Here is a 12,796-nt window from a genome sequence, read left to right as displayed (position 1 = left end):
GGGGCAGAAGTGGAAGGAGAGATCTTGAGAATCTGTTATGCATTTTTAAATCCTGTATCAGTGGAATCACCTGTTTTTATACAGGGCAGAAAATGGTTCACTCCAATCCTGAAGGATCCCCCTCAAACAGCTGTGAAGCTATCACTGGGGAATTATCCTTATGACTCTTTCCTGAAGCCTCTCATTGCAGGATGGGTGACTTCTGCTCAAATCCCTGCCAGCATGGGGTGCAGGTGTTCACTTACTTTCTACCTCCTCCTGGCCTGGAACAACTCAGAGACATAGGCTGTGTCTAAGTCACCCTTTTCTGTTAGTTACATATGTAGTCAGGGCATACGGGATGATAAGTAAATGGTATTTCAGGAAGTATAATCAGGGACAATGAAAGAAATTTTAATCTAGGGCTGGGGTACTCCTTATGCTCTCAGACAGGCTGAATTCCTGCCCTCTCTGCTAGGTAGGGAGGGAACTGTCATCAGTTGAAAACAAGTCCTCAACTGTCCCCAACTTCAGGTTTGCAGGCATCTGGAGTCTTAGGTGTCAAGCTTACATGCACGGCCCTCTAGGCACACATTTCTCGGGGACCTTAAGCCTGAGAGTTTTCTTTTCTATGATTTCCACTGAAAAAGCTCCAGGATTCTATCTATGCCAGAGCCTCCAGTTCCAGCTGCCTCACATAAATCCCTTCCCTTCTCCCTCCTTTGCAGCAGAGACCTATGAGAGAGGGACTGTTAGGTACTTTGTGAGCCTTCCTCGTCCATATTTCTGCTATCCCTGGGAGCTCACACAGCCCAAGCCATTTTTCTGGGTCAGCCTAGAATGGTACTGCTAACTTCTTGCATGGTTTCTGTTGGATGGGATGGCTCATTTTGCAAAAGCCCCACATGCTAATCTAGGTTGTTACCTCCTCCGGAGCTCATCTTGACTATGATCAGGCCTTCTCCAGAGCCCAGTTTGTCAGCCACTGCACTGATGACTTCCTTTACTGAGGCGGCCACGGGCACCCGAATAGTGGTGTAGGTATGGTCCATGCAGTAGACCTTAAACAAAACTGAGCAAAGATAGTTGAAGATGTGGGAAAATGGTCTGGGGAGTTCAAAAGAAAACCACAAGCTATGCATAACAGTTACACGTCCTTCCCAGTTTGCGTCATCTTGCCACTCTTACTGATGTTTATTTGTCCACATCTGTGCCTATGGTGGTTCCCTTCTAAAACTGCTTACCTTAGCACTGATCCCAGAATAGAAGCACAAATGGCTGCCACTCCCAATTTAGAAAAACAACAAACAGGTATTGATGGTGAAAAGCCCATAAATAGGTCATGGGAAAAAATGAGAAATATGCTTAGGCTGATGTTCTGGGTTTGCCCTTCTCCACAGCCTTTCTTTCTCACAATAGGGGAAGTACCATATTCTGGGCTGATTACTAGATTGCTGCTCCCTGGCAAGGCAGGGGAGCCACCATTAACACCTCTGCATGCTTGGCTGCTTTTCCTGGAGGCGGTTAGTCTGATATCCTGGCTCTCTGGGTACTGGCTTGTTGCTTGTTGCTGGGGGCTCAGCAGGCTGCTAAAAGGCTCCCCCATGCTCAGCTCTGAACCCACAAATCCTTCAAGCAATCCAACTACTATAAATTCTTGGGTTAGGAGACACTCCTGGATCATAAAACTCATGTGGCTTAAAATAAAAATGTTATCTTTATGAATATTTATAGTCGTGATTCCTTTGAGAAATCTTGGGCAACCAAACAACAAATGTTAAAATCTTTACCTCAGTGAGTGCTGCTAAAAAGGCCATGATCAGGGCCTGAGCATGTTCCCTGCGGGGGTCCCACCTTCACCTGGGTACTCACAAAGTGACAACCTTGACAACCAGGCCCTGAGAGAACCCACATTTCTTCAAGGGATGGTGACAGCTGGGGAGAGGCAGGCAGGGATATGTGGGCAAGTACTTCACCTTTGCCTGGGTGCAAGGCTCCAAGAACATAAACAATCAGAATACAAAAGGGAACACCCGAGAGCAGCTTTTCTGAGGGTTCAGGGTGATGATTTCCAGGTGGCAAAGTTTCCCCTGACTATTAATATTCCACATAAGAGATGTCTCACCCTCAGGGCTGGAAAAATGGCTCAGCGGTTAAGAGTGCTGACTGCTCTTACAGAGGACAGGGGTTCGAATCCCAGCACCCACATGGTGGCTAACAACCATCCATAACTCCAGTTCCAGGGGATCTGATACCCCCTTCTGATCTCCGTGGACACTGCATGACATGGGTGCACTCACATACATGCAGGCGGTACACTCATACACATAAAAATAAATAAATAAATAAAATATTTTTAAAAAGAGATGTTTCACCCTCATCAGAGCCACGGATCGGCTGGCGCTTCTGGGCCCTCTCGTCACTTGTGTTGAACTGCTGCAAAAGTACTTTGTGCTGTAAAGACAATAACCACAGCAAATGACGTAAGAGGGGCTGACCAACACACACTAACAACCCAGGAAAGAGGCATCTGAGAAACTGCCAGGACCAAGAAATGAAGCAAATACATTTTGTGTGTACAAAGAAGACATCACTTGAATATAGTATAAGACTTTTGGGAAATTATGCTACACGATACAGACAGCACATGATTCTGAATTGATGCCCCTTACCTTCCTTTGGGGAGCCTTTGCATCTTCAGAGCTACAAGAAACAGAGAAAGCACATTATTTAATACCATTGCTACTGTTCGTTTAGATTAAGCCAATAGTCTTATACTAGGCAGTGAAGTCATGAATATCTTTGAGCAGCAATGGGAGCCTCCCTCATTTTAACTCTAAGAGGCCCAAACACAGGGAGGCAGCAAAGTGACACTAGCTCTTGTCACAGGTGAAGCCTGAGCAGAATTGAGGTCAAATGTCTGAATTTCTAGCTTTCAAAGTAATTCTCATAATGTGCTCCCTCGCTAGTATTTAATCTACAGCTCATTAACAGCATGGAAGACTCCCTTTTCACCAAGAGGACACAAATATTTGCAATCAATAGCTTTAGCAGCAGTGAATTTTTCATATAAATAATTGCCTTCAAATCTTCTTGAACTTCCATTGACCATTTATTGCTATGTTCCTTGCTTTGAACCTAAGGGACCCATGTCTGTGGAACTGGACCTCCCAAAAGGCAAGCTCCCCCTTGGTAAGCTTTTCAGTACAGAAGGCAGCTGAACCCTTCCAGGTCCTTCTACTAATCTGGCTTTATAGCCACCTGTGGCTGGGGTCCATCACACAAATCAGAACACAGTGTGGCTAGTGAAAGACCAGCTTTAGTCCTCTTTTTTTTTAGGCAAGGCACTTTTTGGAAGATCTCTGACCATGAGGCAGGCATTTACTTGGTGAAAGGACACCCCAAAGTCAAGCCCTCCTTACATTTGCTTGACGATCTTCTCTAGGTCTGGCAGCTGCTCCTTGAAGGCAGCCATCACTCGGGCATCATCTGATACAGACACGTAAAACTCCTGTAATTGGGAAAGGTCAAAGGGTATTTAACAAGAGCTGCAAGGAGCGCATTTCTACAGAGAGCAATAAATACATTGTCCTGTGCAGTGAACTTCACTGGCGTCCTCAGACCATGGTTTCACAGAAGGAAAGATGATGAGGATGAAGAGGAGGAGGAGGAGGACAAGAGGAAGTTATACATTTACATTCAAAATTGGAAAAGGGAAAAAGATCTGGAAATAGATAATGGCAATGAAATGACCACTACGAAATTACACACTTTAAAATGCCTAAAATAATACATTTGTGTTAGGTATATTCTACCACAATGAAAGTAAAAAACTTCCAATGAATTTATTTACATACTTATGTGAAAAACCATGAAGAACAATGTTTTAGAACAGGTCGTTTTATAATCTATACTTTTTCTTTTTGGTCTTTTTGAAACAGGGTTTCCCTATAGCCCCAGCTAGTCTGGCACTTACTATGTAGACAAGGCTGGCCTTAAATTCACAGAGATCCACCTGCCTCTGCCTCCCAAGGGCTGGAACTAAAGGCATGTGCCACCACAGCCAGCATAATCTGTACTTTAAGAGCATTTTTAGATCTTTTTTTTTTCAGGGAAATTAATATTCATTTTTGGTATTACTTTAGTATTTGATGTTATTTAATATTTACCACCAGTGTGGTTAATTGTTGGTGGTACAAATGCAACACTGAACTGAGTTTATACTGGGCTTGGGCCACCATCCTAAGACTGTTGCTGATGTTCTAGAGCTGTGCTGATATCCTAGCACCAGAAGCAGCTGTGCCCTGTGTCCCTCAGAAGCAGTGGCATCCACAGCAGGCTATGAAGACCGTGGCAGTAGAGGCTTCACCAGTGCCTTGTTTCACTGGTACAATGGCCTTGCACTCACCTGGGAGGGACTTCAGTGAACATGTGACCCCAGGCTACCCTCTTTCTTAATCTCAAAATCATTGCTCCATAGTCTTAAGGGACCCCCATAGTCCACTTTCCCTCCTGCCTCACCCAAGATGACACAAGTGAAAAGGAGGCAGGGCGCATGTTTCTTTTGGAAAGTTAAGTTTAGAGAAAACAGACTGTAAATTTTGAAACGGGGCCTCATGGCCTTCCACTTGCACAGAAGTAAGGCTCTCACTGAGTTTTGGAGAACCAAAGCGGGGGACTACTTAATGCAGTGCTAAAAGTAAATGGCCATGCTGCAGTGAGCCAAGGGAAGGAAAAGGGTAGCTGAGCTACATATAATGTTTACTGAGAAAGCAATGTTCCTTTAGAACTACCTTGTGCTCTGTAATTCCTCACTAAAATGATCTACTTTGTGCCACTCAAACCCACTTGCTATTTGTCCTACTGATCCTACTTCTAAGAAAAGTAAAGACAAAAATGTTCACTGCACAATTATTCCAGGAAGGAGAAAACTGGAAATGGCATAAATACTGACTAGTATGGGCACAAACAAATATATCTGTGGCACAGCTACTGACCAATCCTCAGAAATTTTTATTACAAAGACCAACCTGATATGGAAAATCCTGATATAGCTAAGTAGACAAAAGCAACCTACAACATGCTGGGTGCTACTGTGATTACAACTCTAGAAAACACACAAAATGAGAGCAGCTTTTCTCATTGCAATGCTACCACTTACTGAATTAGAGTGGCAGAATAGTGAGTGACGCTTTCTTTTTCTCATAGTACCTTTCTGACAGTGAACATGTTGACAGGTCTAGAACTGGCAGTTACAGTGTCTACAGAATTTGCTGGACATCCCTGCATTGTGGGATGGGGGTTGGGGGGGTATTCTTGGAAGGGATGACCCCCAAGTACCTCCAGGAAGGCCATGGCCACGTCATCCTCTTGAAGGAGGTCTCCATACGTGGCAGCCCACTGTAGAACCAGGCGGATGACTCGTCTCTTGTTGTTGAGAGCATAATCCATTCTCTCCTGTTCTGTACCTTGAGAAGGCTGTGCGTGGTAAGTGCTAAGGAGTCAAGGAAGACACGGAGCCATTTCCTACCCATTTCACTGCACTACTTGCAAAGGCAGTGAGTTACAGATCCTAGCTTCAGACTGATGAAATGTCTCCTATAGGTCCTCAAGGAAACTTCCCATAATAGAGGGTCTCAACCACAAGCAATCTCTTGGTGACTCCTGCTCACTTTGACCTGAGAGTTAGTCGAAGAAGTAGACTGCAGACCTCACATAGACTAACGTGTTGACAGGGGTGCCTGTAGGGTCTAGTTCTAGCTCTCAGTCTCTGCCTGTCCTCTACCCTATCCTTCACTTCTCAGGGTATTAATGTGACTTGCCATTTCTTGTCTCTTGGTGTCTTTCCACCTCCTTCTGGATCCCAAAATTCTATCCACATCTCTACAATCCCTTTCTTTACATGCATTTCAGTTCAACTCTTCTGGGTGGGTACCTCATTCTGCCGGGACTATCACTAATATAATCTTGCATGAGCAAGCAAGGCTGAAGGCAGATAAATTCACACTGCACTAGGAAGGGGAGGATTCTTGCTGAAACTGTTTCTGGTGAGGGCTCCAGACCCTCCTTATACCATATCTTCCTCCCCTGTCTAGAGCTACAGGCTACTTATCGTTCATGTCAATTTGTGATCTTGTGGCTAGCCATATTGATCACATGCCTGTTGAGGTTTGGGTGACTTATGCTCTATACTATGCCTAGCACCATAACTTCCATACAAAATTCTTATTGATTCATCAAGAGAACTCAACACTTAGTTAAGTGTTTAATATGCGTCAAGAGTAAAGGGCCCCTGCACTCACTGACACTTCTGTGAAGACAAAACAGAAGTAGTTTGGACACACATTTCCCTTTTCAGTTACTTATAGTAGCTCATATTATAAACACTTTATTCATAAAACACCTTAGTATTTACCATTTACTAACACACAAAAAGAACCTCAATGAAGCTCTAGTTTATAGTCATGTGACGAAACTGTTGTTTCCTTTCTACAAGTGAGCATCCCAACACAAAAGAAACATCAAAGGCTATGATTACCTAGTGAGAGCGCACAGTTGATTTTGAGTCCATGACTCCTGACTCCAACTACTTTTGTTCCCACTGTACAACATTCCTGAGCCTCAGCAAGCTGCAAGACTGGCCACGTCTTAGCTTACTACCATGACTTAAAAGGCACCACAGAAACTGCCTTGTGGCAGTGCTGTACTTGAGAGCAAAACCAGTAAAGGGCCTTTTCTGAAAGGACTATAAATAATCATGATCAAGGTAAATGACAGAACCTTAAAGCAAAGGTTTACTGCATGTAAATGGGTTGCAAAATGGCTTTCATAAATTGAGCACAAGATTCATAAAAAAGAAAATTGCTCAACCTGTATTGCTACAATTCTCTCTGAGCTTACAATAAAAAAAGGAAGAAAGATCACTTTATGTGAAAATTATTTCTTTTCTGATTAACCCTTTGGTCTCTTGCTTATATTTATGCATAACTCAGTTTTTCTTCCTAAAGCATTACAATGCTGGGATCGCGTTTTATGACTGCTTCTTACAGCAGGCAGCCCACTGTCAGGCATGCAGAGTGTTGATTAACATATAGAAGCTGGCTCAACTGCGACTTGGAGGATCTGGGCTTGAGTCCTTTTGCTACTGCTATCTACAACCATGATTTGGAGTGAGAACTGCAGACTTCTGTTTGCTTACCTGTGGAATGGGGAAGTAAGATGAAATAGTTTCCAGCTTCCTTTCAGACAATCATAGTTAATAACCAGAATGTAAGGTTGATCTAAAGAGAAGCAGGCACCACTAACAAGATAAAAATAAGCTGCGTTTCCATGGAGTTCTCTTTTGAAAAATTTTATAGCAACTTGCATTTTGTGTGATGCTATGGTTTCAATATCGTGTGTCACCACCAAAATTCATGTTGAGATTTTAATTCCTCAATACAACAATACTCAGAGGTAGCATCTTTATGAGAGACTAATGTCTTTCTTGAGAGACTGTGTTAGTTCTCTTGGGAATGAACTGATTCTTGCTAGGGTGATTGTTGTCTAGGTGTCTGCTGGCTCCTTCTTTGCACAGCCCATTTGCTATTCTGCTTGGAACAGCACAAAGCCTTCAGCAGAAGACAAGGAAGTATGACTACCTCACCTTGAACTCCAAGTCTCCAGAACTGTGAGCTAAATAAACCTCTTTTCTTTATAAATTATCCAGTGTCTAGTGTTCTAGTACAACAACAGAAAATGGACTGAGACATGGAAATGTAGAACAGGCAAGTACTTTTTCATCACATTTCTTTTTTTGAATCAATAGTGAAAGAAAGACTAGCTAAGATAGAGACAGGGATGAGGGCTTAAGAACATCAGCCTTGATAAGTGTGAGGCAGTAAATTATGAAATCTGAATACAATATGTTTTAAAGCCTTTGTGAGGCCAGGCTCTGAGTACATTCCCCACACCAGCTGTCCTTGACTATGCTGATGCTACTCTGGGTTGAACCTGTGTTCTTCAGTCTTACCCCTCATTCTGGACCTCTATCTATGCTTCTCTAGACCCAAGTGATAATGTCTATGAAAGTCATCTTTCTGATATCATACACTGTGAAAGTGTGTAAATATTCTTGACCATGTCATATCAACTTAAAAACAATATCACATTGTACTGTAATTTATTTTATAGACTAAGGTCTTAAAAACATTTTATTTACATATGAGGTATGACATTGAATGAATCACTTGAAGATAGTGATGTCATCCAAAGGAAATGGAAGTTTATACTGAGCTCGTGTACAGAGTAGGAGCCTTCACCAGAAGTTTGGGAAAACCACCTCAAGATGGAGCAATGAAAGTGCTGATTTGGTTTTTCAGAGGCAAATGTATTTTAAAATACATAATTTTTTTAAAACTGCAACTAGTTTTACAAGTATATGGGCAAAGAAATCATTCAAATTGATTCAGCCATTAATAAAGATGCCACACAGAGTAAGGTACATTGCTCAGTGGTGGTGAGACAATGGATCTGGCTCCTATCTCTTGAAATACTTCACTGGGCGATATGTTGAGATGGAGGGGGAAGGACTGCAATGCTTTCCTAGTTGTATGATGCTGGTATGGTTCAAAACACTGAGTTTGTATTGAGGATATTTAATTCTAATTTTCCAGACTTGGACTGAAGTAGTAGGGCAAACACTTAGGTATTCGACCACAGTATCAGTAGTTCATCTGTAGCTAAACTACAGGGGCATAAGATCAGGTAATGAAAGCTATATTGTCTCTGTATGTTGGGACAAAGGTTTTTCTTGCCCTCTTTTTTGATGTAGAAATTTGTTTTTTGTCTACAACAAATGATAGACTAACTAGTTGGACAGATTGCTATGATAATGCTCCAAATGTGGGTAGAGTTTTAGAGTTTATGAAACACTTTTGATATGCTCATACAATCATATACAGATAATGTTCCCTACAAACCTGAGGAAATATTTACAGATGAAGAAACTGAGGTTCAGAGGGAGATCTGCCCCCAAATGCTCAGAGAGTTAACAATGGGGTTTACAAAACCAGATATGGCTCTTTCCATGCCCACAATCCGAAATAGCAGCAGTAGAGTCTCAACACTAGAGTTTGCCTCCTAAGATTACTAAAAATAATTGCGCTGGGGAAACAAAACTCTTACTTTGAGAATCCTTTCCTCCTTTGTTCATTTCCTCTTTTCTTCTTCCTCCATAATTCAAGTTTCCTAGAGTGACCTCAAGCCAGGGCTGGAAAACCCCAGAGCCTCCTGACAGACAGGACTGACCATAGCCAGAGACACCACAAGAGGTTCCTTCATTTTCTCATGAAAGCTAAGGATGTCTTTCCCCTTTGGGAAAATTACTGATTTATTTCACAAAGTCTGCCCTTCCCTCTTACAGATGTTTATTTACTAAACTGACCTGGGGTAATATTATTTTTATAGTTGAGTCCCCCTGCCTGTATAGTTGAATACATGAAGCTTCTGCCTTTCTATAGGCAATATCCTGAATGTCTGTGAAATCAGATATGTGTGTGTGTGTGTGTGTGTGTGTGTGTGTGTTGTTAAGGTTCAGATAGCCCTGCCACCTCATCAACAGGGTCCCAAGGACTTCTCATGATCCTGAGAAAAGGGAACCTAGCTGATAAGGGCCCTGGTCTTTGAAGTCAAGAGAAACAGACTTTTCTCCATTGTCTCAACCATCGAGGACCCTGTTGAGATGCATGAAGAGGGAACCCCTGCTGTCTGACCAATCCCTAATCCAGCACCCCCATGTCGACCCTGTCCAGCAGGAAGTAGCAAGACGACAACGGCGCCCCCATCCTATAACACAAAAGGCTGGAATGTTAAGGTTCAGATAGCCCTGCCCCCTCACCAACAGGATCCTGAGGACTTCTCATGCTCCTGAGAAAAGGGAACTTAGCTGATAAGCACCTTGGTCTTTGAAGTAAAGAGAAGCAGACTTTTCTCCACTGTTTGGCCAACACAGCAGGCTTCCCCTTTGATCTCTAAAGAGAACAGGTTTTAACAGTCCCACTCTCCCCCTCCCCCAACTTAAAAAAAATACATCTTCCCGCCTTCTGCAGGAAGCAGAAGCCTCCCTTTTTTAAAAAAGACCCCAGCTCACGACCTGGGGCAGACATTTTCCCTGCCTGGAAGGGAATCTGTCCCATGTGTTCCTTTGCTAATAAACTGTGCTTTCTCTTGATCAACCTTATTCATCATACGGCAGCTTTCTATCAGATGGTGCCAAAACCCGGTTCTTATTTCAAGGGACCCGCCTGGACTTCTCCAACGCCACTAACTTGGCTTTCAGGTACACTTCTTTTCTCTCTCCTCCTCTCCCCAGCCCTCTGCTTTGCTCTCACCTCTTTCTGGCTCTCCTCACTGTAAACACTCTGCCTTGCCTACTTCTTTTGATCTCCTTTCCCATTGATTTTTACCACTCCTGGACAGCACTGTGTTCTCCATGATGGACCTGCTTCATCCGTTCCCTATCTCGGTTCCCCCACTGGCCTCTCACTACTGGCATCTCGCCTCTCCCACCCTCCTTTGCCATGGGCCTGCAAGGTCTGCTGTCTTCCATCCTTTTTCCTGTCTTTATCCTCTTCCACTGCCTTTCTTCCTCACTTCTGATACTGTTCAATCCAACACATACAAATGCTCAGTATCCTTCTCCTCTCTCTCCCCCTCCCATACTAAAGCCTGCCATGTGTCTGACCTCCCATGCTGGCTTTAAACCTGCATGACCCCAAGGCTTTTTCTTTTTTTTTTCCTTCCTGTTATTCACCCCCTCCAGGCAGCTGCCAAGATTGCCAGCTCTCCTGCCCTGAGGATTTTTTTTTAACATTCTAATGAAATGATGTTTCCAGCTGGGCCCATTCTTAAATTCTCTTATAAATTTGGCTAAAAACCCTTTAGGGGACCCTTTCTCCCCATTTTGACCCAACTAGCCTAAACCAGCTGGGCAACTTTGCAGGATCATTTAAACAATGTAAGGCAGCTTTCCCCATGCACAAACAAAACACGTTTTAAAAGCCTTTTTTTCTCCTAAACTTTTTCTCAGGCAAAGGGGCTCAAACTTGTGGTCTTAGGCCCTCTTGGGCATCAAGCAACTGGTACTCAGGTGCCTGCTTTTCTAACTAGACCTAACCATTTTAAATTTCACTATACACAAAAGGTCACAGTCATTGCTCGGGCGAGCCACATGCTTTCAGACCAACAAACACTGATTCATATGCCCTGTTCCTTCTGCTGCCCTCATGAGTTTCTTTTCCAGCATAGCTTCTGTCTAGAAACTAAGAGCTCCTGAGAACTTGACTTTGCATTCATAGCTACAATGGTTGGTGAGAAACATGGATTTCTTTTATTTGCTTTTCTATTTGGGTCACATATACATATATATCTGAGGGTACTTTCTTCTTTAACATCAAGTCTAATCTACTGGTACCAGGGGTGCCTAGGATTCTCTTGCAATTTATTTTTGTTTTTGTTTCTTGATGATGTCATAGAATAAACAATCCATTTCTAGTTTAGACTAAGGTAAAAATGCCAGAGCTATACAATGGGAGTTTAAATTTTAACATCATTTAGGGCCTGTTTCTAAAGGGGATTACTTTGAGTTTTAACTTCTTCTATGGTATATTTACTGTTTATAAAGATGATTGTTTTAAGTTTTTACATTGTTTGACATATTTATGGATTGATTTCTTTAAAAGGAATTATTTTTAGGTTTTGACATTGTTTGCATGACATCTTTATCTGCTAATATTAAAGGAATTATTTTGGATTTTAACATCTTTTATATGACATTTACTAATTTCTAAAAACGACTTTTAAATTCTTACTGTTTCACATAGTGTATTTGTTAGTTTCTAAAGGGAAATTAAAGTTTTTCTAGTCATTTGCCTTCAAGGTGCAAAGGGAGCTGACACTTCGAGATGACTAGACCTGTGAAGCACATGGAAATTTGCTGTACTCCAGGACCCAAACCTTACAAGAGACAAGCTACTACCAACACATAGTTACAACGATGAGAGGTAAAAAGTAAGAGTCTACTTGAATGAGAGGCTTGAGATGTCATCTCTACTGGTCTTAACGCCTCCCCTTTCTACATTATGATTCTAAGCCTGTTTTTCTCTTAAATAGAGTTATTTCCTTCTCTGATACTCAGATGCTCTATGCTTGCTTATGTTCTTGCCCCATCACTCCCTGAGTGCTTTCTAGTTATAATGTCAGGGTAATAGTAATTTTATTGGTAAATTGTTGTGTGCTGTTTGAGCTCACCGAGATGCTGACTCTGAAGATGGGATTGGCCCTCCCACTTCAGACTCAAGCCTATTATCTCCAGATGTGTTCTCCAAGACTTTTCCATGTTCAAGCTGGCCCCCTGACCCTGTGACAAGGAGGAGAACAACAAAACAGCCTGAGAGTAAAGGCACTATGCATTTGAGAACAGCTAAGGTATAAATTAATTTCAACAGAGGGTATTACTGACTATAATAAAACTAGCTAATGGAATTATTTTCAGTACTATTTAGATTTTATTTATTCTTAACCTAATCTGTTAATGTTTCCTTTTGTCCTTCCTGTCTCCTCTGATTTGTTCTTAGATTGACAAAGTTTTTATTAACTTCCTTCAGTTATTTAGCTCTTAAAAAGGAAAAAGATGCTACCTCAAATATATATGGAAAACTTAACTCTTTCTTTAGGCTACTAATTACCTATACAAAACAACATCTAAGTTGGTTGGGTAAGATCCTATGTGTTAAATACCATTTTTGTTTTGAGTTTACTTTCACAGTGTTTTAAGATT

At 42.1% G+C, this 12,796-nt stretch overlaps 1 protein-coding gene across 6 annotated transcripts in view; it reads right to left on the bottom strand.

Moving 5' to 3' along the window:
• Rapgef4 (Rap guanine nucleotide exchange factor 4) overlaps window positions 1–12,796 on the bottom strand; it is a 362,806-nt gene that overhangs the window by 32,510 nt on the left and 317,500 nt on the right. For all 6 annotated transcript variants that reach the window (XM_008855271.1, XM_008855272.1, XM_017794906.2 and 3 more), the window contains 5 exons: window positions 5,320–5,470; window positions 3,402–3,490; window positions 2,652–2,682; window positions 2,355–2,433; window positions 905–1,051 (listed from right to left, as the gene is read on the bottom strand). In XM_008855271.1, coding sequence (XP_008853493.1) covers window positions 905–1,051; window positions 2,355–2,433; window positions 2,652–2,682; window positions 3,402–3,490; window positions 5,320–5,470 — 497 coding nt within the window. The remainder of the gene's footprint in view (window positions 1–904; window positions 1,052–2,354; window positions 2,434–2,651; window positions 2,683–3,401; window positions 3,491–5,319; window positions 5,471–12,796) is intronic.

Source organism: Nannospalax galili, unplaced genomic scaffold (genome assembly GCF_000622305.1).
Source record: "Nannospalax galili isolate Female #2095 unplaced genomic scaffold, S.galili_v1.0 scaffold346, whole genome shotgun sequence".
In the NCBI taxonomy this organism is placed as follows: Eukaryota; Metazoa; Chordata; class Mammalia; order Rodentia; family Spalacidae; genus Nannospalax; species Nannospalax galili.
This window is presented reverse-complemented; position numbering and strand designations above follow the sequence as displayed.